At 43.7% G+C, this 24,975-nt stretch overlaps 1 protein-coding gene across 1 annotated transcript; it reads left to right on the plus strand.

Moving 5' to 3' along the window:
- Window positions 1-4,415: 4,415 nt before the first annotated feature.
- Window positions 4,416-24,951, plus strand: slc6a15 (solute carrier family 6 member 15). Its single transcript, XM_076266133.1, has 12 exons — window positions 4,416-4,544; window positions 5,868-6,366; window positions 9,169-9,326; window positions 9,647-9,773; window positions 10,616-10,797; window positions 15,882-15,992; window positions 17,170-17,411; window positions 17,911-18,103; window positions 20,502-20,694; window positions 20,865-21,024; window positions 22,185-22,347; window positions 22,714-24,951. The coding sequence occupies exons 2-12, from the start codon at window positions 6,066-6,068 to the stop codon at window positions 23,092-23,094; spliced, it is 2,211 nt and encodes a 736-aa protein (XP_076122248.1). The 5' UTR covers window positions 4,416-4,544; window positions 5,868-6,065; the 3' UTR covers window positions 23,095-24,951.
- The last annotated feature ends 24 nt before the right edge of the window (window positions 24,952-24,975 follow it).

Here is a 24,975-nt window from a genome sequence, read left to right on the forward strand (position 1 = left end):
ACTGAGGATGCCGAGTCATTAAATGCTGAGTCATTCTCATATCTCAGAGTCCATGACTGTGTATCAGGACTGCGTGTATCTCTGCGTGTACCTCTGCGAGGCTGGGTCAATAGACCCAGATATTAATGCAGAGCATGTTTTGACCACAGGCTGATAATACATTAGTGTCAAGATATTTTGTGAGCTATGCACAGAATGAATGGATAAAGGTAGCAATGATAGTGATGATTAGACATACAAATTTGGAGGATACTGAGAAAGAGAGGTACTAATCAGAATGCATGTTTATGTTTATGGTATTTGGTAGATTTTTTTCCCCAACGTGACTTATGTGACAGTATATGAACACTACATTAGTTAAAAATAGTTAATAACAAATAAAGTTGAAAAGCCTTTTAGGCATAATAATAATAATAGTAATAATAACAACGTCAATAATAGCAATAATGAAATATCAACAATGAAAATAATGAGTTTTCATAATGGCAAAAATCATAAACACACAAACCCAAAACTATGTAAGATCATTAATTAATTAATTAATTAATTAATTAAGTGCAAAGTGAACAGAGTCTTTAAACATTTCTTGAAAGTCTCAAAACTATCACAAGAACGTAGAATGTTAACTCATTCCACTAATGAGGAATTACTCAGTTAAAGTCCTGACCCACTCAATGTGTGTTTATAAACATACTGCATTTGTGTGCACTGTATATTGCATGTTCAACTACACATTCATGTTGGCATCGCCATTCCTCCATCTTCAAAATACAGAACAGCAAACCAGATATCATATCTGAGAGCACCATCTTTGTCAGAGACAATGCTATCACTGGAAAAGTAGACAAAATAATGTGATTGCTGTAAGGTTTCACAGGAACTTATCTTTGTCCCACAACAAGCATCCTCATATTAGCTCATCAGCCACCCATAGTGACTATGTTTAGTCTATTCTGAGAACATGTTTTCCATGAACCAGAAAACACCAGCTGAACACTAAGTTGACATGGTGGATAAACTAGGCCATGGAACCACATCATACATGGACATGGAACCAATGCAAAATGTCTGCTTGTTTTTTAGACTTGGAAAGCATTCCTGTCAACCGTATAGCCTCTCATTAAAGTACTGCACAGGTTATAGGAACATGCACCTACAGATTGGGCTACAGTGCATTCAGAGAATATTGAGACCCCTTATGTTGCAGTCGTGTGCAAAAATCGTTCAAATGTTTTTTTCCGCATATCAATACTGAATAGCCCATAATGACACAGTCAGTGAACATATTGATTCATTTTCAAAAAGGAAAAACTGAAATATAAAGGGAGAGAGAGGATGTTGAGGCACAAATCTGGGGAAGGCCACAAAAAAGGCCTACATAACTCTTAAATGGAATAAATATGGAACCGCGATTAATTTTCCCATCTGGCACCCCAGTCTACACGAGCAATCAGGGGAGAAAGGCTTTCGTAAGAGAGAACTTGGAACCTGATGGTCACTCCAGCTCTGGCTGAGCTCCAGAGATCCTGTGTGGAGATGGGAGAAACTTCCAGAAGGACAACCATCATTGGAACACTGGGCTTTGGACTTTATGGTAGAGTGGCCAGGTAAAAGCCTCTCCTCTGTGAAAGATGCAGGAAAAACAAGCTTGGAATTCAAAAGCATCTAAAGCATTCTCAGACTGCGAGAAACCAGATTCTTTCTGATGAAACCAAGATCAAACTGTTTGGCCTTGGCTCCCAGTGTCAACCCATCAGCTTGAATACCATCCCAAAGGTGGTGGTGACAGCATCATGTTATGGGGATGTTTTTCAATGGCAGAGACTGGGCAATTGGTCAGAGTTGAGGAAAAGCCCAACAAAGTATAGACATATCCTAAAGGAAATCCTGGGCCAAAGTTCACAGAACCTGCAACTGGGTCAAAGGCTCACCTTCGATCAGAAAAATGACCCTAAGCACACAGTCAAGACCATGCAGGAGTGGCAGAGGAACATTCTGGTGGCCCAGCCACAGCCCTGACTGGAACCCAATTGAACATCTTCGAAGACACCTGAAAATGACAGTCTCCATCCAAATGGAGTTTGAGGGGATCTGCAGAGAAGAATGGTGGAAAATCTTAAATATTGAAATCCCTTGATCTACAGTGGCAAACTTGTAATATTAGTAGTAGTATAATTTCTGAAATTATTTTCTTTTCCTTGACATTTTAAAGCAACAGTTGTTACACATGTATTTTATAAATCAAAAGACCATTTTAACATCACATTTCCATTACTTTCATGACATATACATTGTATTATTATCATGGAAACCTAGAAACCCCAATTAAGCCCAATTTTGACAGGTGGAAAGCCCTATTTTTTTCTGACACTCGGATGAAAACTCGTGACAGACTCATAGCCTCATGTTACCAGAGTCTGGGTCATGTTAGCACATTAAATATTCAACATGTAGGCAAGGCAGTCTCCCATCTGTGAGAAGAAATTTATCATCAAACTCTCAAAACACAACTTGGTAAAGACTACTAAGTGGGTGAGAAAGAGTCAAACTAATCATGCATTATATCCTCACCGTTGTGGATAAATCATTAACTCTTTACCCCTCTCATTCTACTGTCCCACCCTGTTCAGCTGCTTACCTCACACAGAGACAAGTCACTATCATTCTCCTTACTCCCCTGAAGCTATAGCCTTTATGTTCATGAGATCATTTAGACTGGTGTCCTCGGTAGAGCCACCAGCCCATATCTATGGTTAGGTCAATCACTGATAAAGGTTCTGAGAGCTGTATCAAACTCCCCTTAGTTCCAGAAACCAGGGTCGTATCTGACATCATCAGTGCCGATCAGTTCAACCCTTCAGCCATCAGTGCAGAATGATGTCACATGCTTCCTTCACTACTCAGAGGGGGTACATCCTGCCCTTTTTCTCTGAACATGCACATGCAGTCATCACATGCAATCCCTCTAGGCATATCTCATTAGTCAACTTCTGTGCAATTTCAACTCTTGACTGGCAATCTTTCTCTCCAGCATTTCTACAGTTAACATTATGCACCTGCAAGATTCCTGAAATTAATAAATATGTCAAACAGTGGCCAATACGATGGGAATTCAAAGCACTGGACAAACAAAAAACATGACTGAGGCTTGCAGTTTAGCTCATTCATATTTAACATTTGAAAACATGGTCAGTGTCATATTTGAATACATGCTATGAATGAGCATTGTCAATGGTCATTTCTAATCTGTAGTTAAACTAGAATTACAAACTACTTGTAAAATACTGCAATTCTCATTTGCCTGACAGCCTAAAAACTGCCCCTATGTAAACTGCACCAATACAGATGCTATATAATTTTGTACAGGGAGTGTTTGCTATTCAATATTCAATTTTTTTGTCAGGTCAATTTGTCAAGTTTCCGAACCTATGGGCCCACTGAAGGTATGTTGTCCTAGATAGAGCATATGATAGAGAACGCTCCATGGGCCTATTAGGGACGATCAATAAAGCTGTCTGCCATGGCAGCTTCAGCAGCAGCCAACTGCAGTGTCCTGTCACAGCTCAGTGATTTGAGCTTTACTTTGATGAGGAGAACTACATGAGTAACACCAGAACACGCAAGGACCAAACCTTTACATCCCTTGCGTCCCAAACAGCTCGCACATCCACGCAAGAACACGAGCTCGTAAGGTCTCGTGCCAATAGCTTTCTTTTCGAAGAATGGAATGCATCCTGTTTCACGAGAAATCGCGAATGCCTCAGTCACGAGGTTGATGTTGGTTTCAGGTATTTGCATATTAGTACATTTTATTTTTGCCACGAAAAATAATAATGAAATCTGTACATTACGTAACAATGTTAGAGGGGCACCTCAGTCAACCCATACCCCCTACCTTTTGACCCATGCACACACAAACGCGGTTAAAGGCTATATAATGGCCTGATAATACTTTTTAATAGTAATATGTAGATTACTATTAAAAAAAAAACGTGTAGTTTTACCAGAGAATTTTATTGCGATTTTAAAAAGTGGATAAAAAAAATAGTATCTTCACATTCTATTGCTATAGTAGGCTATACAGCAAGAAGAGCGAGTACACCAGACCCCTCTGGAGTGCGGTTGTACAGACTAGCCTACAGTAGTAAGGACAAACCACTTTTTAAAAATAGGGGGATTTGATATCTCTCTGACATAATTGACAAAGATTTTTATGGACATCTAGTACTTCTAGTCGCCTCGTCATGTTATCAAATTAAACGTATTCTTACTTCAACTATTTTTCTGGAGGATTTGTATGTGGCTTGTCCGTATGCGTAATACTACATGTATCGCAAAATACCCCGCACCCTCAAAGATGAAGAAGCGTCTCCGCATAGCGCCGGCTATTCTGAATCAGATGAAGTGATGATGTCTAGTGTATAGGGTTTGGCACATGTGCTCTTGGCGTTGTTATAACCTGTTTGGAAATTTATTGAGGGAAAAACCCGAAATTAACATTAGTGTTGGGAAACCTACTCGACCCAATTTCTTTGCCATATCAGGTAATGTACAATACATTTTTATTGATGGTTAATCCTTTCTCTTTTTGTACTCCGGTGTTGGAGGGATGCGGTGTCTGATGAAATAGTGCACATGGATGGCAGAGACGCGGGGCGGGGGAAATGGTTGAATCTTAATTCAGGTGACAAAGCGATTTGGAGAAATAGATTTGCACTGTAGGGCGCACAATACAATTTCGCATTATACAGCAATTTGATGAATTTGAAGAATTATGTAGGATTTTATGCTCAATTGTGTAACATCATGTGTTCATGTAGGCTACTGGTTTAAATGAGGTAAAATGGCCTGATTTAATTTTTATTTAGGCCACTAGAGCCCACCATTAATTATACAATCCAGTTTATCATTGGGCACAAAGGAAACTAATAGCCCACGCTATTTCGTCCATCAACCAGTGTTAGAAATGCTTGTAGAAATACGTTTAAAAGTATTAATTCAATTAATTGGGATTATTATGATTCCCATTTTTTCCTTTCCTTCTTCCTTTTTGAAGAAATGTTGCAGGGCCACATTTTAGGGGAAGCTAATCCTTGAGGTGTAAAGAAAATCTATTTAAATCACTTAAGCCGCACAGGGGAGAGCCGATAGGCTGTCGCGGTCGCTCTTGTTCACTGTTCTGGCAACTGACCGTGGCTTGATTTGGGAACCTCATTTTTATGTTTGTGCATGTCGATGATCTAAGTCTCCTTTATGCCTGAACGCGCCAAATAGACAGTATAAATAGAGATGGCGTCTAGTGTTTGGGTTCGTATGCAAATCACCTCGTGCACTGCTTTGGGGATCAATTATTTAGGCGCGCGGAAACGCGATAGTCCTCCAGAGCACACCCACTATTCTGAAGGATTTTCCACCTGTCACTGCACTTGGATTCATGTTAGATGTTTACATAGCTTCATATACTTCAGGCGGACTAGTTTTAAGTAACTGTAAAGCAGACTGTACAATCTGTCGTGTCGTGGTTTGTATGGTGGGTGTACAAAATGACATCTGTCTGTCTGATATTACTTATTAATTTTAACACAGTTATCCTCTACATTCTAAAACATGGCTAGTGCTCTTCTGACGAGTCTGTGGTTGTAGTCTACATTGAAGAATAGATTGCACTTGTTAATGGCAGTGCGTTTTTCCTTGGAATGTTTGTACTGGTCTGCGACTGTACTTGTCTGCCTTCATGTCCAGTTGGAAGACTCTTCACAAGAGAACACATGTGGAAGAAGATCAGTGTTTATATGAATACTTTGTTCATCACATTGCAATAGTCCCAAAGCCGATATTGACTTTGTTTTCTCTTTTTTTTTCTGTAGACATCTTGTGACAATGAAGAATTAAACCCACCACCAACTCTTCATCATAATCATTGAAACTCAGCTTAGTTTAAATCATTGCCTTACTTTGACTGGAATCCTGCACCCTCCAAGTGAACAGGCTTCGAACCATCGCACTCCACCCCTTCAACCACCAGAAAGACATTACACCCACCCCTGCCGTGGTTTATTAATCAAATGCCCAAAAACAGCAAGGCCGTCAAGAGAGAGCTTGACGATGATGTCACAGAGTCAGTCAAAGACTTGCTTTCCAACGAGGACACTTGTGACGACTCCTTCAAGAAGAGCTCACTGATCGTCAATGATGTTTCCGTGGACAAGGAGAAGGTCAAAGATGTTGAGGAGGCCTCCGATGATGCTGAGGAGGAAAGGCCTGCTTGGAATAGCAAGCTCCAGTATATCCTGGCCCAGGTGGGCTTCTCCGTTGGCCTGGGGAATGTGTGGAGGTTCCCCTACCTGTGTCAAAAGAATGGTGGAGGTGAGTCTCGACAGGGTCTCCAGACACAGTCTCACATTATCTGTAGCTAGTTGTCATTTTTGTTTTTTTGTGTAATGACAGGGGTGTCATTCAGTTGGCTGTGTGTCATCTCACTTAGGGCTGTTAGAGATTTAGACTTTAAGCACTTAGAAACTCATCTTCTTTTTACAGAGGATAGGTGGCTAGTTTCACTTCTGCTGTTCTCTTCACATCACAAGGTTTGCTGTTTCAATTCACCACCCCAAACCGTCTGAGCAGAAGGAACAAATGCCTTTAAGATCATTAATGATGTGACACAATGATGGTTTTCATTGCATCAGATTCTTAAAAGATGCCACAATGATGGTTTGTATTGCATCAGATTCTTAAATGATGCCTTGTGCTGTCGTTTCGAGTGTTGTTTCACATAGGAAGCCGAGTTTGTCTGACAGGAAGTCTGGCGAAGATGTCTATGTGTTATCACACCATGCTGGGCAGGCGTATTGAGACATGTATCCTTTATAGACCCTACCGTAATGAATCATCTTCTACGTGTGACTGGAAGATAATAGCAGGGTATATTTCCATCTGAGATTACACAAAGCCAGTAAGTGGCAACTGAAAGCTGATTACAGAGCAATACTCAAGGCTCGCCAATGGTGGCGATGACATGTGTATATTTGGTAGTAATGCTTACTCATTTGTGTGTGTGTGAGTGTGTGTGTGAAACCGAGAGAAAGTGAAAGTGTTCAACCGGATGATTTCTGAATCTGTCTGTATGTGTGTGTGTGTGTGTGTGTGTGTGTGTGTGTGTGTGTGTGTTTGGTGTGATTGTGTGTGTGTCTCTGTGTGTGTTCCACCACCGGGCGAGCAGCAGGATGGCGTGTGCTCCAGGCCTTTTGAAGTGATGCTGGCCACCCCACTGGGCTCTTCTGTAATTAGATTAAAAGAGGCTGGCCCGCCACTCTGCTTCGCTGGCAGCGGCATAGCCACGGCTGTCTCGTCTCGCCGTGTGCCTGTGCACCGTGTGCACATCGACTCCTGACGCAGGCAAATGCTGACTCCAGGTCAGCTAGACACAGCCACACCCTACTCCTTCACATGGCACCCTGACAGAGGGCATCGGGTTTCAGCGGAAGAGTTACAAATTCTAGGCTATCGTTGCACTTGACAGTTGGATAACCACAATGACTTGAATGAAATAAATGGGTGAAAATATTTGCCAATTGCCTTATTGATAATAAGTCATTGGGATGAGTGTGACTTTGCCCATGGATTTTTTTTTTACAGTCCATCAGTAGAACGTAAAGAATTGTTTTCACATCATCTGTGGAATGTTTTAGAACTGACACATGATATCTGAATAATCATAAGTTCATGGCCATAAATCACAGTGGATGATAGAGGTTGCCCCTTATGAGAAACTGCTGTACACTGAGGTCAGAACAGTTGTAACTCAACTCAGAGGCTGGCGACTTCAGATGCCAATGTTTGTGCCATGTGTCAAGACCAGATTAACTGGAAATATTTCACCCTTGTTGACATAAGCAAATCAGTGATAGAGTGATACAACTGACTGGGCAGGAACTAGTTTAAAATCTGACTTTCATATTGATCCTCATTCCTCTTACCATTGTTAAAGAGTTTAAATGGGTGAATCTTAAGCTGATGATGCACAAGGCAACTTTTGAGCAATATTGCTGGGCAATGTTCGTAAGCATTATGCTTCTGGCATGTTTCCATTGATATTGACCAGTGACCACCATTATTTTTTTCTAAAGAACGTTAATCATCTGTAGGCAAATTACCATGATCATCCAGTCAGAACACATGGAACTGGTTATGTGGCTGCCCAGCAACCTTTAGAACCTGAATCAATCGAACCAAAATGCTCAGGAGATATACTCTTCCCCAAGGTTATGCCATGTGCTCCTGAGGGCTGAATAATAGGAGTTAGTCCTAAGGCACTTAAAGAGCTGTCATCTGAGCTACGTCAGTCACACTGACTGCATGTAAATCCTGTGAATGACAGCCTTGTCTGTCAATGTAATGATGTGTGTGTTGTCTCATGTGTCTCTTAACGCTTTACCGAAGTCATTTTGGCGTAGAAAGGCCGGAAGTGTGTGTGCAATGTGTGGGAGTGTGTTGCTGATGTAGTGAAGGTCTACACTGTTTTTGGTGGAAGGGATGGAAAGATTGACTGCAGAAGTATACATTTGTGCTGATGGTGTGTGTGCGTGTGCATGTTCATCTGCAGCGATGACACTTGTCTGGCTGCTGTTGTGATGTGAAATCGTGGCAAGTCATGTTCACCAGTTCAGAAGCCTCTTAACACTGAATGACTGGTGTGTGTAATCACATAGAGCTGGTGCGAACAGCAACAGGGGAACAGGGGTCATATTTAACATGTAACTGCAATAATCAGATACACACACACACACACACACACACACACACACACACACACATACACACACACACACACACACAGGGAGAGAGAATAGAACTGAAGCACCAACCCACCATAGCCTCAGGACACAAGCAACACTTTTTCACATTCTCGCTCTCTCTAATTCTGTCACAAATGGTCACAACATGACTATTATGGGTTAGCTGCATGTGGTGCCTGAAGCCAGAAGACAGCAATGCTTTCTGACCAGGCACGGATGACATGCCTGCATTCAGAGTGTAGTCCATGGAGTATAATCGTACATGTGTTGTAGCCCTTGCACCACATGTGTTTGTGTGTGTCTCGTGTGTATATAATATACCGGTACTGTGTGTGTGTGTGTGTGGACTGACTGACTCCTGTGTCCTTCTCAGGGGCCTACTTGGTGCCGTACCTCATCCTGCTGATACTGATCGGGATACCGCTGTTCTTCCTGGAGCTGGCCGTGGGCCAGCGCATCCGCCGCGGCAGCATCGGAGTCTGGAACTACATCAGCCCCCGCATGGGCGGCATCGGCTTTGCCAGCTGTGTGGTCAGTCTCACTCACAGCACATGACTGTGTTTACACACACTCACACATGCTGTGCATACACAGAGTGTAATGGTCACACATTGCATTCTTTATCATATATCATAAAAAGACTATAAATTATGTATAATATACTCCATCATATCATGTTTTCTGAAGTATTCTGAATGTGCTTCCACAAGACAGTAGCGAGCTCTTGAAATATATAGCCCTGACACTTTCCCCCTCACAAAGAGCACAAGTGTGAAGCCTGGTGAAGTCGCTGTGAGAGAGTTGTCGATTTGATTTGATTTTTCTGACCAGTTCTCGGCTTCCCTGTACAGGTGTGCTTCTTCGTGGCCCTCTACTACAACGTCATCATCAGCTGGAGTCTGTTCTACTTCTCACAGTCCTTCCAGCAGCCACTGCCCTGGAACGAGTGCCCACTGGTCAAGACCAACAACTCCACCTGTAAGCCCACATCTCCGCAGACTCTTGATGTCATTTGTTAAAAAGCAAAAATGAGGCGTTGTAACACACACACACACACACACACACACACACACACACGCATGCACACACACACACACAGGTACGCATGCACACGCACACACAGGCACACGCGCACACAAGCACGCACGCACGCACATGCACACACACAAACGCACATAAACACGCACTCTCTCACACATGTAACGGATGCCAGCTAGCTTAGCTTGTGGAACGTTGCTAAACCTCACTCCCCGACGCCTCAAGAGTGCTGTTGGCATGCAAGCTAGTAGCCTGGGCTTTTAGCTCAACTGTCAGCACGTTCACCTCCCGATCCGAGGTGCTGCTGTTCGCGGGTTCGAGTCCTGGCGTCTGCAGGGCTGAATCGCGCAGGTTTAACACAACGCAAGTTACACACACACACATAAACACATACACATAAACACACACACCCCCTTTTCCCCCACAAACACACCCACAAGCGTACACAGAAGTACACATATACACAGAAGCAAACACACACATGCACACACTCATTTACATACACAAAAGTTGCAGGAGTAGGGGACGGAGTAGGAGATGGAGACAAATTGACACGTGATTTATTTTTGTGGAGAGAATGTGCAGGATGGAGCAGTAGTCATATTTTGTACCGCTATGCGGTACATCTAGTTTGCATTCTAAAGTGTGCTTTACTGAAGTAATTTTGCCATAAAAGTTATGTTTAAGTTATAAGCAATACTAATAGAAACATGGAGTAAGACACAACCCAAAGAGTGTTCACATTTCACTGACCCGCCCTTTCTTTGCCTGCCTTTGGTCAGTTGTGGTGCCAGAGTGTGAGAAGAGTTCAGCCACCACCTACTACTGGTACCGCGAGGCCCTGGACATCTCCAGCTCCATATCGGAGAGCGGTGGCCTGAACTGGAGGATGACCGTGTGTCTGCTGGCGGCCTGGACCATGGTGTGCCTGGCCATGATCAAGGGCATTCAGTCCTCTGGGAAGGTGAGGAGAGTCCACATCCTTCTGGCTTGCAGTGGGGAACATCTCACCATCCACCTGCCAGACTCACTGGCCCCTGCTCTGGCTCCTACCCCACACGGTCTCCCCCCGATCCCATCCTTCATGAGATTGGTATTAAGGTGCACCTCAAATCCAGGTCCAGGTTACAGCCAAAATTATGACTGCCGCTAGCGTAGCTATCATATAGGTTTAGCCAGAGTTTTTTTGGTTACACTTTACTTGACAGTATTGACATAATGTGACATGACACTGTTGTGAACGTGTCATAAACAAGTCATAAATGTTTATGACATAATGCTTCTGTCATTAAGTGTCATTTGGTTTTTGTCATAACAAGTTATGATTAGGGGTTAGGGTTAGGTTTAGAGTACATGTGTCATGACAGTGTCATGTCACTCTTATGTCGATACTGTCAAGTAAAGTGTTACCGTTTTTTTTCTTCCGGATTTTTTTTTTCTTTAGTAATTTTGTGTCAACGATTTCCGGGACACTGAAAGACCAGGCTGCACGAAACTTGGTGGGCATGTAGTCCCACAAGGATGACATGGAACCATTGATTTTCGTTTTGATCCGTCGCCCCCCTAGGGTTAGTAGGCCGGACACAGTTTTCAATGAATATTTCGAGAACACACTCACACACACCTATGCACACTCACACACACCTATGCACACACATAAACACACACATATGCACACACACATGCACACATAAACACACACACACACACACACACACACAGAACACATGCACAGGCACATACACATGCACACACACACAGACACACACACACACATACAGTAAACACACGCGCACACACACACACACACACACACATAAACACACCCACACACGCACGCGCGCACACACAAAAACATACACACATGTAGGCAAGCAAGCAAGCAAGCAGGCAGGCAGGCAGGCAGGCAGGCAGGCACGCACACACACACACACACACACACACACACACACACACACACACACACCATTACCCCCACATGCACACTCAGAAGCACACATCTACACAGAGCGGCGGTCATATTTTGTACTGCTTTGCGGTACATCTAATTCACAGAGCTTCTGTGAGGCCAGAGATGATTCCAGAGAAGTTGGAGTCATTACCATTCAAACGTCATCTTGATTTTTCTACTCAGGAAGATGGGAGGATTATCCTTCTCATGTTCCCCTCATGCCATATCAGGTGCTAATCACCACACAGCACATAGCCCAGTTTTCTGGTCCGTTCCGTGCTATTAGATCATTATTTCTCCACTGGTCATGCACGGTAGACCCATGGACCCATTTTTGGCTGTTGCGCCTTATTTTGCCTTTCATCATTTCCATCATTTTCCACAGACGCAGCATTTTTTCTGTCACAACCTTAAATCAAAATTGGTTAAAATTGCATTGCAGCTTAATGTTGTAACACTTTTTCCCCCAATACTCGTTGCTAGTCACTGTTTAAGAATAGAAGAAGCCGTTCTATGAGTAAGGCCCCTTAATCCGCAAGTTGAGACCGTGCTACCTTTAGCTGCCCCTTGCTTACAAGCCTAGGCAGGCTGGGTTGCATTGTTGGCTGTGTTATAGTGGACACCGTAGGCCTGTACAGCTGAGATAAGGTGGTTCATTTGGTCAAGCCTTTGTCCTTGCCTCCAGCATCACTCTCTTTGTCTTTCTTTCACTATCTCTTTGTCACTCGCTACTTTTTACGTCCTCAGGATGTGGCTATTTATTTCTGGCCACCTCATTCGTCTCAGCTAGTTGTTGTCTTGTTGGTTCTGTGTGTTGCTTCTACAGAAGTTAAAGATACAGGGTGGATGCATTGTTGTGGGCTACAGGTTTGGCCTTGGTGGAAGCGACATTCTATGTCCACTGCCTTCAACCTGTTCCATTTGCAGAAACCCATCTCTGAGGTGTCAGTCTTGTGAAAGTTTGTGTTTGAGGCGAGAGAGAGAGAGAGAGAAAGAGTTTATAGAATTTTTGCTAAACACTTGTTTGTGTCCCGCTGATATTACAAGTTGCATCAAGAATTAATGTGGCCACAAGATAAAAAAAATAATTCATGCTGATGGACATAGATGGATAAAGATTAAGTGGAGAGAGAGAATGTGCACCTTGGGTAAAAGAGGCAGGTTGACAAGTCAGAGAGAGAGAGAGACTAGACTAGGAGGGAGAGAAAGAGAGAGAGAGAAAGAGAGAGAGAGTAGAGTAGGAGGGAGAGAAAGAGAGAGAGAGAGAGAGAGAGAGAGAGAGTAGAGTAGGAGGGAGAGAAAGAGAGAGAGAGAAAGAGAGAGAGAGAGAGAGAGTAGAGTAGGAGGGAGGGAGAGAAAGAGAGAGAGAGAGAGAGAGTAGAGTAGGAGGGAGAGAAAGAGAGAGAGAGAAAGAGAGAGAGAGAGACTAGACTAGGAGGGAGAGAAAGATAGAGAGAGAGATAGAGAGTAGAGTAGGAGGGAGAGAAAGAGAGAGAGAGAAAGAGAGAGAGAGAGAGTAGAGTAGGAGGGAGAGAAAGAGAGAGAGAGAGAGAGAGAGAGTAGAGTAGGAGGGAGAGAAAGAGAGAGAGAGAGAGAGAGAGTAGAGTAGGAGAGAAAGAGAGAGAGAGAGAGAGATAGCCTAGGAGTAGAAGTAAGAGAGTGAGTGGGGCTCCCCACAGAAGGGGGTAAAGCAGTCCTTTGAAGCCTGATCAGGGATTTGCTATACAAAAGAATATTAATGTCCCATTCACCGTTACCACAAAGCTTATGTTCTTGGAATATCCCTGCACTGACCTGCATTTTGTGTGTGTGTGTGTGTGTGTGTGTGTGTGTGTGTGTGTGTGTGTGTGTGTGTGTTTGCGTGTTTGTGTGTGTGTGTGTGTTTGTGTGCACATGCATGGGGTGTGAGTGTGCTTGTACATGAATGGAGGGGAGAAATCCATTGTGGTTGCCATGGTTACTCGCGCACTTCTTTCCAGCCTGGCGAGAATGGTGCGTGTGTGTGGGGGGGGGGACTCATTTCTCAATCTGTCCACTGGGCTCAGTTATGCTTATGAAATACGCCACAAAACCCGAGCATGAGGACACTCTATGGGCAGCAATGGTCAGGTTTACCTCAAGATAGCCTTCCATCTTTTCTAAACTCTGTACTAGAGATAGTCCTGTCAAAAAGACGTCATATACCCTCCAGCTACTTAGGGTGGGTTTGGACTGGTTTCATTCGATAGTCCAACATCATGAAACCCTTTACAGCACAAGAGCATATGGTGCAAATGCTTATTTTAGTCCCCCAAGAAAAGGTGCATTAAATTGCAGATTGTTTCATCACCCTAGAAGTGTCATATTGTACAGAGGAGAAAAGAATGACGAAAAAGATACGCTTCTCCAATGCCACAACATACAGTAGTTCAACATAAACTCCTATTTCAAACTGGATTAACTTTTGTTGAAATTCAGTAGATAGAAAACACAAAACAGATGTGACACAGGTAAAGGTGGCGTCATATCAGTTGTTCACATACCGTCAGCCATGTGTGTATCTGGGGGGGGGGGGGGGTCTGAAGAGACTTTGTGTATCTGAGGAGGGTATGGGTATCTGAGGAGGATGTGTGTGTATCTGAAAAGGGTGTGTGTATCTGAGGAGGATGTGTGTGTATCTGAGGAGGGTGTGTGTGTATCTGAGGAGGGTTTGTGTGTATCTGTTATGGTTTCAGCTGGTAATTGTTGAGCAGGTGAGTGCACAAGACACACTGACTCATCATAAGTGTGCACCATTATTATTACTCACTCAAGCAGTAGACACAGACACACACACACACACACACACACACTCTCTCACACACACACACACACACACACACACACACACACACACACACACACACACACACACACACACACACAGAGTGAGAGAGAGAGAGAGCAATATTAACTCCTCTGTGACCAATCTCTTCTCCATTATCCTTCTTTGGTCTCATCTCTGGTTAACCACAAACATGGGCCCATTCGATTCCACCTGACTCAGCCAAGCACAGCCCAGCCCAGCCCAGTGCGTCTACATATGTAAGCAGCATGGAATTAAATAATTATATAGTATGAAATGCTATCAAGGTTCGGTGTGTAGTGTTTTATCATACATTTTGGGCTTGGTCAAGAATGTATTCAGGAGGGTTAATAGCAGTCCATTTCTTTTGAAGTGTGTCTGTGTGGCCTCCAGAGTCATTTTGAAATGTGTGTGTGTGCAGCCTCTGCTCTGACTGTAAAACACATTCACTTACTAGAAGAGCTGGTAGTATTCCTGCCTGGCAGGATTCTAGAACTTTGGGCGTAACTGCCTTGCCCTCTTGTGTTACTCATCATCGCAGGTGCTAAAGGCAGGTGGCAGATGTGGATATTGTTATGGTCACACCTTCAGAGCAGCATAGACATCTGAAGTTCGCCTACAAAAAAGCTGCCATCTGCCCATATATGGAGAGTCTTATCAAAAATCAAAGTTTGCCATCTTAGCATACTGAAGATCACAAAACTCACTCAAAGTCAGATGACAAAAGTGTGTAGAGCAATAGGTCTGTATTTCAGACTTCTTCGCCATCGCGACAGTTGAAAAGGTGCAATTATTCAAAATCCATTTATTTTCCGATAGGAAAAATCGTAGGTACCCAGATCTCCTTATATGGGCAAAGATGGCAACTTTTTTGTATGCCACCTTCAGAGGTCTATTGTTTGCTTGAAAAATGTGTCATGTTTCCAAATGGGCAGACTTCGAGAGTCCTCAACAATCTAGTTTGGCCTCTATATCTGATTTAGATGCTTGCCTGTGAAAGCATCATTCCACATTCTTGGCGGCTTTAGGGGACATATATTTAACACTGGTTGACTTGTGTTACGTAAGACTGAATTCAATATAAAATTCTGTTAAATCATAAGTAGTGTTGTCACTTTTGCACTTAAATAGTATTGCGAGTGGTTGCAAGTGGTTTCAAAGATCAACCTAGAGGATGGTTTTCCTCTCAGTGGCCTAGATGGTTTCTGTATTTGATGTTTTGCTATTGTGGCCACATAGTAAGAAAGACATTCTTCACTGTGATTGGCTGCAGGTCATGTACTTCAGCTCCCTGTTCCCTTACGTGGTCCTGATCTGTTTCCTGGTGAGAGCCCTCCTCCTAGAAGGTTCCGTGGATGGCATCCGTCACATGTTCACACCCAAGGTAAGTCTGTGTGTATGTGTATGAACGTGGTTTATGTAAGGGGGAATAAGGGTAAATGGTTCACAAGTGCTCATTGGTTTGAAATACCAATAGTATTCATATCACAGAGAATGTTTTCTCTGTCCTTCAACTGTCCCCTACTCTACCTGTCATCATAAACCACAGATCAGTCAGTCCACTTCAGGCCTCTCGCACTAATGAATAAGTGTGTCATGAGTGATGACTGTAGAAAACATAGCCTTGGAAATGAAATAGCTCCATCACCCAGATTACATGAGAGTGCCTGTGTTATAGCAGTGTGGAGGTGAATGAATGAGTGCACACACACACACAGACACACACACACACACACACACACACACACACACACACACACACACACACACACACACACACACACACACTGGCACATTACACTGGGTGGATCTCTTTTCCTCTGTGTTCCACTCCATGACTTACGTAACCGACTACAGTATTTTACCCCTCCTGTCACGTTGCTGTGTCGCAGATCACAGACATGTTCACACATCAAAGGATGTGTATGTGGGTGTCCGTAGGTGTGTGTGTGTGTGGGGGGGGGGTGTCTGTGTACATGAGAGACTTTGATGTCATGGGGAGAGAAGGCAGGCTGCATGTTGGAGGATGTGATGAGTTTTATTCATGTGGTGTTTCATTAAAACCATGATGACATCTTTTTAACCAGAGGTGGAAATATACACAAACGCACATACACACACACACACACACACACACACACACACACACACACACACACACACACACACACACACACACACACACATATCCTTTGAACTGTAGGTTCATGGATAGATATATTGACTATAACATTTGCTAATGGATCATTTGTGCAAGGCTTTCTCTGTCCTTTGCATCCACTACGTGTTTCTGCTTTTATTGCTTAGACACATCTGCATGTCATATCAGGAATGTTATGATATATTTATGTATATGGAGATTAGTATAGCGATTTTAAAACATTTACTTTATTTTACTTTACTTTATTTTTTTACATTTACATAACACTTTATATAAGACTATTAAACATGTTATAAGACATAACACGTTACCTCATCCTGTAGCTGGTAGATTTCCATCAGCTAGTGATGATTGGCTTGTTGAGTGAGTCCGGTATTGCTGGTCTGTCCCCCTCGTCCAGCTGGAGATCATGCTGGAGCCCAAGGTGTGGCGCGAGGCGGCCACGCAGGTCTTCTTCGCTCTGGGCCTGGGCTTCGGTGGGGTCATCGCCTTCTCCAGCTACAACAAGCGCGACAACAACTGCCACCTGGACGCCGTGCTGGTGTCCTTCATCAACTTTTTCACCTCCGTGCTGGCCACGCTGGTGGTGTTCGCCGTGCTCGGCTTCAAGGCCAACGTCATGAGCGCCAAGTGTGTCGCCGAGTGAGTGTTTATTTGTTTGTGTGCTTTCTCCTTTTCCCCCCACAAAGGCAAAAACAAACCGACCACAAGCAGAGCTTCTGCCCTAGCCAAGCACAAGAGGAGATCCAAGGAGACCCACAACCCCTCAATCTGCATGTCTTTGCACTGGCTTATATATGTAATCACATCTCTATACCGGACCATCACCAAGCTCCTGTGCCATTTTTCAGATGAAAATAGATATAATAGCTATTTTCATCCAGCTAAAAATAGAAAATTACAGGTAGTCCAAGCCAGTTGTGATAACACTTATGCAACATCTTACTTATGCAAGACAGTGGTCATTCATGTCATTTAGGAGAAAGAATGTTTGATAGCAATTCCATCCTTTGTGTTAACAGTGTCCCTGCCTCAAAGAACACAACTAACATATTGGTTTTATTACTGCTATTTGTCCATTAAGAAAATGCAATTTGCCATTATTTTGTCTTGATTACTGTGATGCTTCACTCCCTGTTAGAAACACCAAGAAAATTGAGGGTTTCCTGGGCAACGGGATCAGTCGTGACCTGATCCCTCATCACATCAACTTCAGCAGGACACTGAGTCACCAGGACTACAAGCAGATGACCGAGGTCCTTCAGGGCGTGATGGAGAACGATTACTCAAGCCTGGGTCTAGACTCCTGCAGCATTGAGGACGAGCTCAACAAGGTACACAGCGTCCCCACTCAGCTCACGTTCCACAACAGAGGCCTTCGCCACTAATGGATCAGGAGTCAATAAACAGACTCTTTAATCTCATAGCTCCGTAAGCAGCCATTGTTTCTAATGAAGGCAGAGATAGCATAAGAATGATGCCTGTCACAACAGCTGGGGGTGGTGTTCGCTCAGTTAGACAAATGTGTCCCTGACAGTTTCTCAGTTTATTTCACAGGTTGTGTCATATTTATATTTATATTTATATTTATATTTATATTTATATTTATATTTATATTTATATATCCATCCAATTTTACAATGACTGTTCTTTACAACTGTTGGGCTAGGAAAGCTTGCCTTTATTTTAGACCTCAGTCATTTAGACTAGACAGTGGAGGTGTATCATTTCTGTGAGAACAAATGTGATATATACTGTACATTCTCCTGCTTTGTAGGCTTTGATGTAACTTAAATGCATGTATAAGGAAGGTTTGGTTAATTAAGGATTGTGAAAACAGATAAATAGCAGCAAATCAACATAATACCCTCAATTATTTAGTTAATTAATCCAGCACATTTGTCTCATAAAAAAACATGTAAAGGTGCTGCCTTTTGTAATATTGAAATAACAGAATGGTTTATGGACCTGTTGGGAAGCCTGGTGCTTCTAGCAGAAACAGACGTGATAATCACTAAATTTAGTTTGAAGAAAAGAAATGACAGTGTGTCACATCATGGTGAAGTGTTTACCACTTCCAAGGAACAGCACCCATTCAGATTGCCCTCCAGTGCTTTGATTTTTTTATCTGATATCTATTTTTGGTCTGTTTCTATCCCGTGCTCAGTGCATTGACGGCATGCTAAAGTGCTGTGAATAATTCATGGCTCAGATACTTGAGGGAGTTTTGCACGGGCCACAACATGTGTAGCCTCAGCAGTATGGATGGTGTATCGGATAGAAGCTCCTGTTTCTGTTGGCGGTGTACATATGATGACTTGTGTCTCCTGCTGCGGTCACTGGTACAAAGCCAAACTACCCAGTATGTGCATGAAATGGGATCTCATTTGGGCGCCCCCCTCTGTGACTCACTGGGTGTGAACATGGGAAGACAAGGGGACTCCTTTGGGTTTTGATCATGGGCCCCTTTGGGTCAATACACACACACACACACACACACACACACACACAGACACACACACACACACACACACACACACACCATGCCTATGCCAAATCTCTTTAGAGCAGCTGTATACTGGGCCCCACCAGTGGCACACTTTATGGGGCTTGTGTTAACATTGGCCACAGAACTCCCAGCCTGACTGCTTTGGGATTTAAAAGGCTTATTGTAGCAGGGGAGGTGAAGGAATGGAATCCATGTTGAAGCACATAACTGTCACTTGCTGAACGTTTGACAGGGTCAACTCTGAACATGAAATATTTTTGCATGGCGTTCATAATGTATTTGTTTTTCACTGGAACACAGTAGGCCCGTGGATTGTTTTTGGTTTGTATTGTAATCAGCACTGACAAAGACAGAAATCACTGAAAAGAGACCCCATAAAGGGCCTGTTCTCTGGCCTGCTCCGTCCACAGTGAGCCCACATAGGCACGCCTGTTGGAGAGCCTATCTCTTCGTTTGGATTATTTCACATTCAAGGCCGTTATTGTCTCTGTATGACGTATGTGTCTGTATCTATGGTCTGTATGTGTGGCCCAAGCCATGTGACTGGCAGTGTTCTTGGGTGGAATGTGAGGAGTCAGTGTGCCCTGTAGGGACACCAGAGGCGTCCAGACAGCCAGTCATGGTCCTCCCACACACAATGGTTCCTATAAAGACACTAGTCACGACCGATGCGCTTGGAACACTCCACAGTGGAGGTGCTACACATATGCTGCTGGCCCTGACCGCTAAATCATGACTCACAATCCATGACCCTGGAGGAAGATCGGTACTTACCCGTGATCACTTTGGACCTTTGGATTAAAGGCACACTATGCAAGATTTTCACCTTCACGAAGGTAAAGGAACTTGTAATAGGCGAATCGTTCACCTAGAATAGCTAAACAACATAGACGTAGTGAGCCCCTACCGAGAAAACCAGCCATGCAACTTCCAACAGCGGCGCCCAAATCACGCGAGAATTCTGAAACATTACCTTGTCAGTAGATATAGCTCTTTGGAGCATTTGCATTGTGTACAGGGGGGATAAGTCACGAAAAGTTTGCAATTTACAATAGCAGAGTAAGATATAAATACATTGTGACTCTAGAGGGAGCTCTACACTAAACCTGCATAGTATACCTTTAATATGAACACATCTGTTGTAATTTGGAACGTAACAGAACACAGTTGTATGTAATTTTAACTTAACTCTGTGTATCTCTCTTCCTCATCCTCCTCCTCAGGCGGTGCAGGGAACAGGGCTGGCCTTCATCGCCTTTACGGAGGCCATGACTCATTTCCCAGCGTCGCCCTTCTGGTCGGTCATGTTCTTCCTCATGCTGGTCAACCTGGGCCTGGGCAGCATGTTCGGCACCATTGAGGGCATAATCACGCCCCTCGTGGACACCTTCAAAGTGCGCAAGGAGTTCCTCACAGGTGAGACAGCTGCAGGTGGCACTAGAGGGCTCTGATATGAATTAGGGAGATAGTGTACATGAAATCACCTGAATCAGGCTTCTGATGCTGTGGATAGTGTCTGTCTTTAACTAAATCTCTCTCTCTCTCTCTTTCTGTCTCCCTCTCTCTCTCTCTCTCTCCCCCCCCAGTGGGCTGCTGTCTGCTGGCATTCAGCATTGGCCTGCTCTTCGTCCAGCGCTCAGGGAACTACTTTGTGGCCATGTTTGATGACTACTCTGCCACGCTGCCCCTCCTCATCGTTGTCATCCTAGAGAACATTGCTGTGGCCTGGGTCTATGGCACAGACAAGTGAGTCACACACACACACACACACACACACACACACACACACACACAGGGAATAAAGAAAGACATGCGGTGAAGCAAACACCCTTACACACCCTCTGCATCTATGATTGTTATTTAGTTAGTCTAACCGCAGGGTTCCCACGGGTCATGAAATTTCTGGAATATCATGGAAATTTGATAGAGTCTATTCCAGACATGGAAAGTTATGAAATTGTATCATTTGTGGAGCAAAGTGATGGAATATCAGGGAATTTTGTAGTCGCAGTTTAAAATGTACTTGCCAATATACATTAATGTAAATATATGTCCATGCAGAATTGATGTATATCTATATTAGCTTTACTGCTTGCTTGAGTGGCTGTGGTTAGCCTAACTTTGCTTATTCAATGCCCATTTATTCATCTCCCACTCACCAAAAAAAGTCAAAGATTCTTGAATGCTACGCGGCTACTCGGAAATCTTTGGTTGGTATATTGTACAATTCATTCTAAGTAGGTCATGGAAATTCAGGTTTTTTGTCAGGGAAAGTCAGAGAAATGTCATGGAAATTTACATCTGACCTAGAGTGGGAACCCTGTAACAGCCGGGGCCCAATTGGTCAGGGAATCAGAGGGGTGGCTGGTAGAAACAAATTGAGCAAGGTTGAACATCACTCTCCTATGTCCACATCCAAAGCTGCGGTGCCCTTGACTAAGACACTTAATCCCCCAACTGCTCCCCGGGTGCTGCAGCATGTGTGTTCACTGCTCGCTGTGTGTGTGTCTGTGTGTGTGTGTGTGTCTGTGTGTGTGTGTGTGTGTGTGTTCACTAACCATAGATGGTTAAATTGCAGAGTGCTCTTTCCCTATCTTTAACAGTGGAGCACTGACCTCCAGTGGTGAATAGTAGCCATTGAACACTTTCAGTGACATGCCATACACTAAAAAGGCCTACATTTAACATTACTTAATATATATCATTTTATTATTTATGTGAATCATATTAGTATTATTTGCTCATTGTCTACCCACCTCAGTTTGAAACCTCATTGTTATTATAACTCCAGAGTGCTGCTGATTGCTTACCTCGGTTCTCTCTCTCTCTCTCTCTCTCTCTCTCTCTCTCTCTCTCTCTCTCTCTCTCTCTCTCTCTCTCTCTCTCTCTCTCTCTCTCTCGGTCAGGTTCTTTGAGGACCTGAGGGACATGCTGGGCTTCACCCCCGTTCGCTACTACTACTACATGTGGAAGTATGTGACCCCCGTGCTGCTGCTCACACTGTTGGGCGCCAGCATCATCCAGCTGGGCATGACGCCGCCCAGCTACAGCGCCTGGATCCAGGACCAGGTGAGCACGACCACTGGGCATCTCACATTTAGCATGCTGCGTGATGAGAATTACTGATCACACTTTGAACACGAGAATCTGTGAATGTGAATTCGGAGCAATTTTGTCCTTGTCAAAGGAAAAAAAAAATCTTTCTTCGTTTGGGACAGACAGTTAAGCTTATTTATCTATCTGTAATATTTTAAACACGAGTATTTGAGCTTTCTGAATGCATTTATTGGAAGATTAACTGTTTTTTTTTGTGATGTGGCACTATTAGTATTTCAATGTGCATTTCAAGAATGAATAGGAAATGAGTTGTGCTCAGACATTCCTTGAGTGTTGCGTGTGTATGTGTGTACTTACACTGCGTTGTGTCCGTCTCAGGCCAAGGAGGTGTCCCTGAGCTACCCCCCATGGGGCCTGGCCGTGTGCGTCTCCCTGGTGGTGATGGCCGTGCTGCCCGTGCCGCTCGTCTTCCTGCTGCGCTACTTCAACATCATGGACGACAGTGCCAGCGGCCTGTCCGCCGTCTCCTACCGCAAGGGCCGCATCATCAAGGAGAGTGTACGTCACGACGAGGACGATGACACCAGCCTCATCAACGGCAAGACCCCCAGCCAAGCGCCCTCGCCCATGCCTGCCAACAGCATCTACCGCAAGCAGAGCGGCTGCCCGCTGCCGGACGTCAACACGGCCCCCAATGGACGCTATGGTATCGGCTACCTCATGGCCGACATGCCCGACATGCCTGAGTCTGACCTGTAGAGGGTGCCATTGTGTCACCTGAGCCTGTGCATCACGCCCCATTGTGTTTCCTTCATAACATCATAACATTTCCCTGCAAAGTTACACAAATCCTGATACACTTCAACTCAAAAAAGAGCATTAGCTCACTTAATAACAACCTTTTACTCATGTTTACAACCCAAAGACACAACTCCACACATACCCCCCACCACACACACCCCCACCACACACACACACACACACACACACACACACACACACACTGTCCTGGCCTAACAGCAACCCTTATCCCACAATTCTTACACATGTCACAGTCACACACACAAAAAACATGCTAACCCTTCCCCATTCTTAGCAGTTAAATTTGGAAACTCCCTCAGCAATCCAGTCCCAACCACCTACATTTCACATCAGCAAAGGTTCTTTAAATCACATGCATCGGCTTCTGTCATCCCCTTTTTGCACTGCACCTTGGGCTGTGCATTTCATTGTCTTGGGAACAAAAGACAACAATACTGGTCTGTGTATTTCAACTTGTATATATGATACTGTTTGTGCGTATGGCTGTAGATAGGTTAGCGCCCCACTGTTTGGTATGATGGTAGGGGTGTGCCATAGAATGGCAGGACGTATACTGATCATGTCAGGGGTCAGTGCAGTAACTGCCCACCAACTCATGATTGTTAGAAGCAGCGTAGCCGCTTTTTCTCCAGTGAGCGTAGAACGTGCTGATCTATGTTTAAGGCACAATTAGCGACTTTTTTCGCATGAGAATGAGACTTAACACTGGGCTCCATTTTCAACTCAACAAACAGAAAGGGACAAGGAAATGAAAATGTAACTTAGTTTGTTGCTGGGCGAGTCAAATTCTAGTGAAGTTGAAGATTACCAACATGTCAAGCAAGTGGGCGGCCAAGTCTGCATTCCTCCGTTACTGGAGCCTCTTTGAGTATTGGTGCTGCCACTCCAGTATTTGTTTGCTATGTATGCACATGTTTTTTTTGCAATTAGTCTGTAATGAGATTCATTCCAAGTCACTTTGAAATTGATTGAATCAGCTTGTAGACTCTGAGGGAAATCTGAGTTTGCAAACATTTCACTTGGCAGTGTAAGGCAGAGCTACAAACAGTGACTCCTTTTGTTATGCATCTTGTGATGACGAGGATCCAAACTGACCTTTCTGCTTCAGGCTCTTCAACAGCAGCTGTAGCTTTAGATACCTTCATCTTCACCTAAACCCCTCTCCAAAGCTCATATGGCTGACAAAACTGTTCTAAAAATGAGTTTCTATGCTATTATCCCAACAGTAACAGAGTTGGGATGTAGCTTGGCAGCATCGGATTCGCAGTGCCTGGCATCTAGACACACTTCCAAATGAAAGTGGTGGTTTGTTTTATTCGATAGATCTCAGTCTTTCTCATGAATTAAGTTACCCATTGTGCTTTTAAACATGCAATGCTGACTTGTTTCTCTACTGGGTTCACTACGTAGCACTGCAGCGAACGGATGGCATAAGAAACAACTCCAAATGATTGTTCTAAGCAAAATGTGTGCCTAATTTCTGATATTTCTTTATAGACTTCAAAGTGGATGTTGTATATTTACGGTATTCTGTAAATAATATATATGTATATTATAAATATATTTGACTTAATAGTTTCGATATCAGAACATGTTGTTTTTGGTAAGAAGTGCTGAAAATCCGAAACGCTGGTCTCGTTCTGTCCCATCCGTCTTTTGTGTCCACTGACGTGCTCTCATCAGAAGTTTCAGAAATCTTTTTCTTTTGTACATATTGTATTTTTCCATGAAATTGCTTTGATGCGCAATGTCTTTCTTTTTCCTTGCATTGAGATTAAAAACACTATAACTGATCCAGATTGGCCTGATTGGAAATGA

This window comes from Alosa pseudoharengus, unplaced genomic scaffold (assembly GCF_046254945.1).
Source record: "Alosa pseudoharengus isolate Yale_2024_CS ecotype anadromous, Long Island Sound unplaced genomic scaffold, YU_APseudo_1.1 YU_APseudo_1.1_scf_10, whole genome shotgun sequence".
Classification (NCBI taxonomy): domain Eukaryota; kingdom Metazoa; phylum Chordata; class Actinopteri; order Clupeiformes; family Clupeidae; genus Alosa; species Alosa pseudoharengus.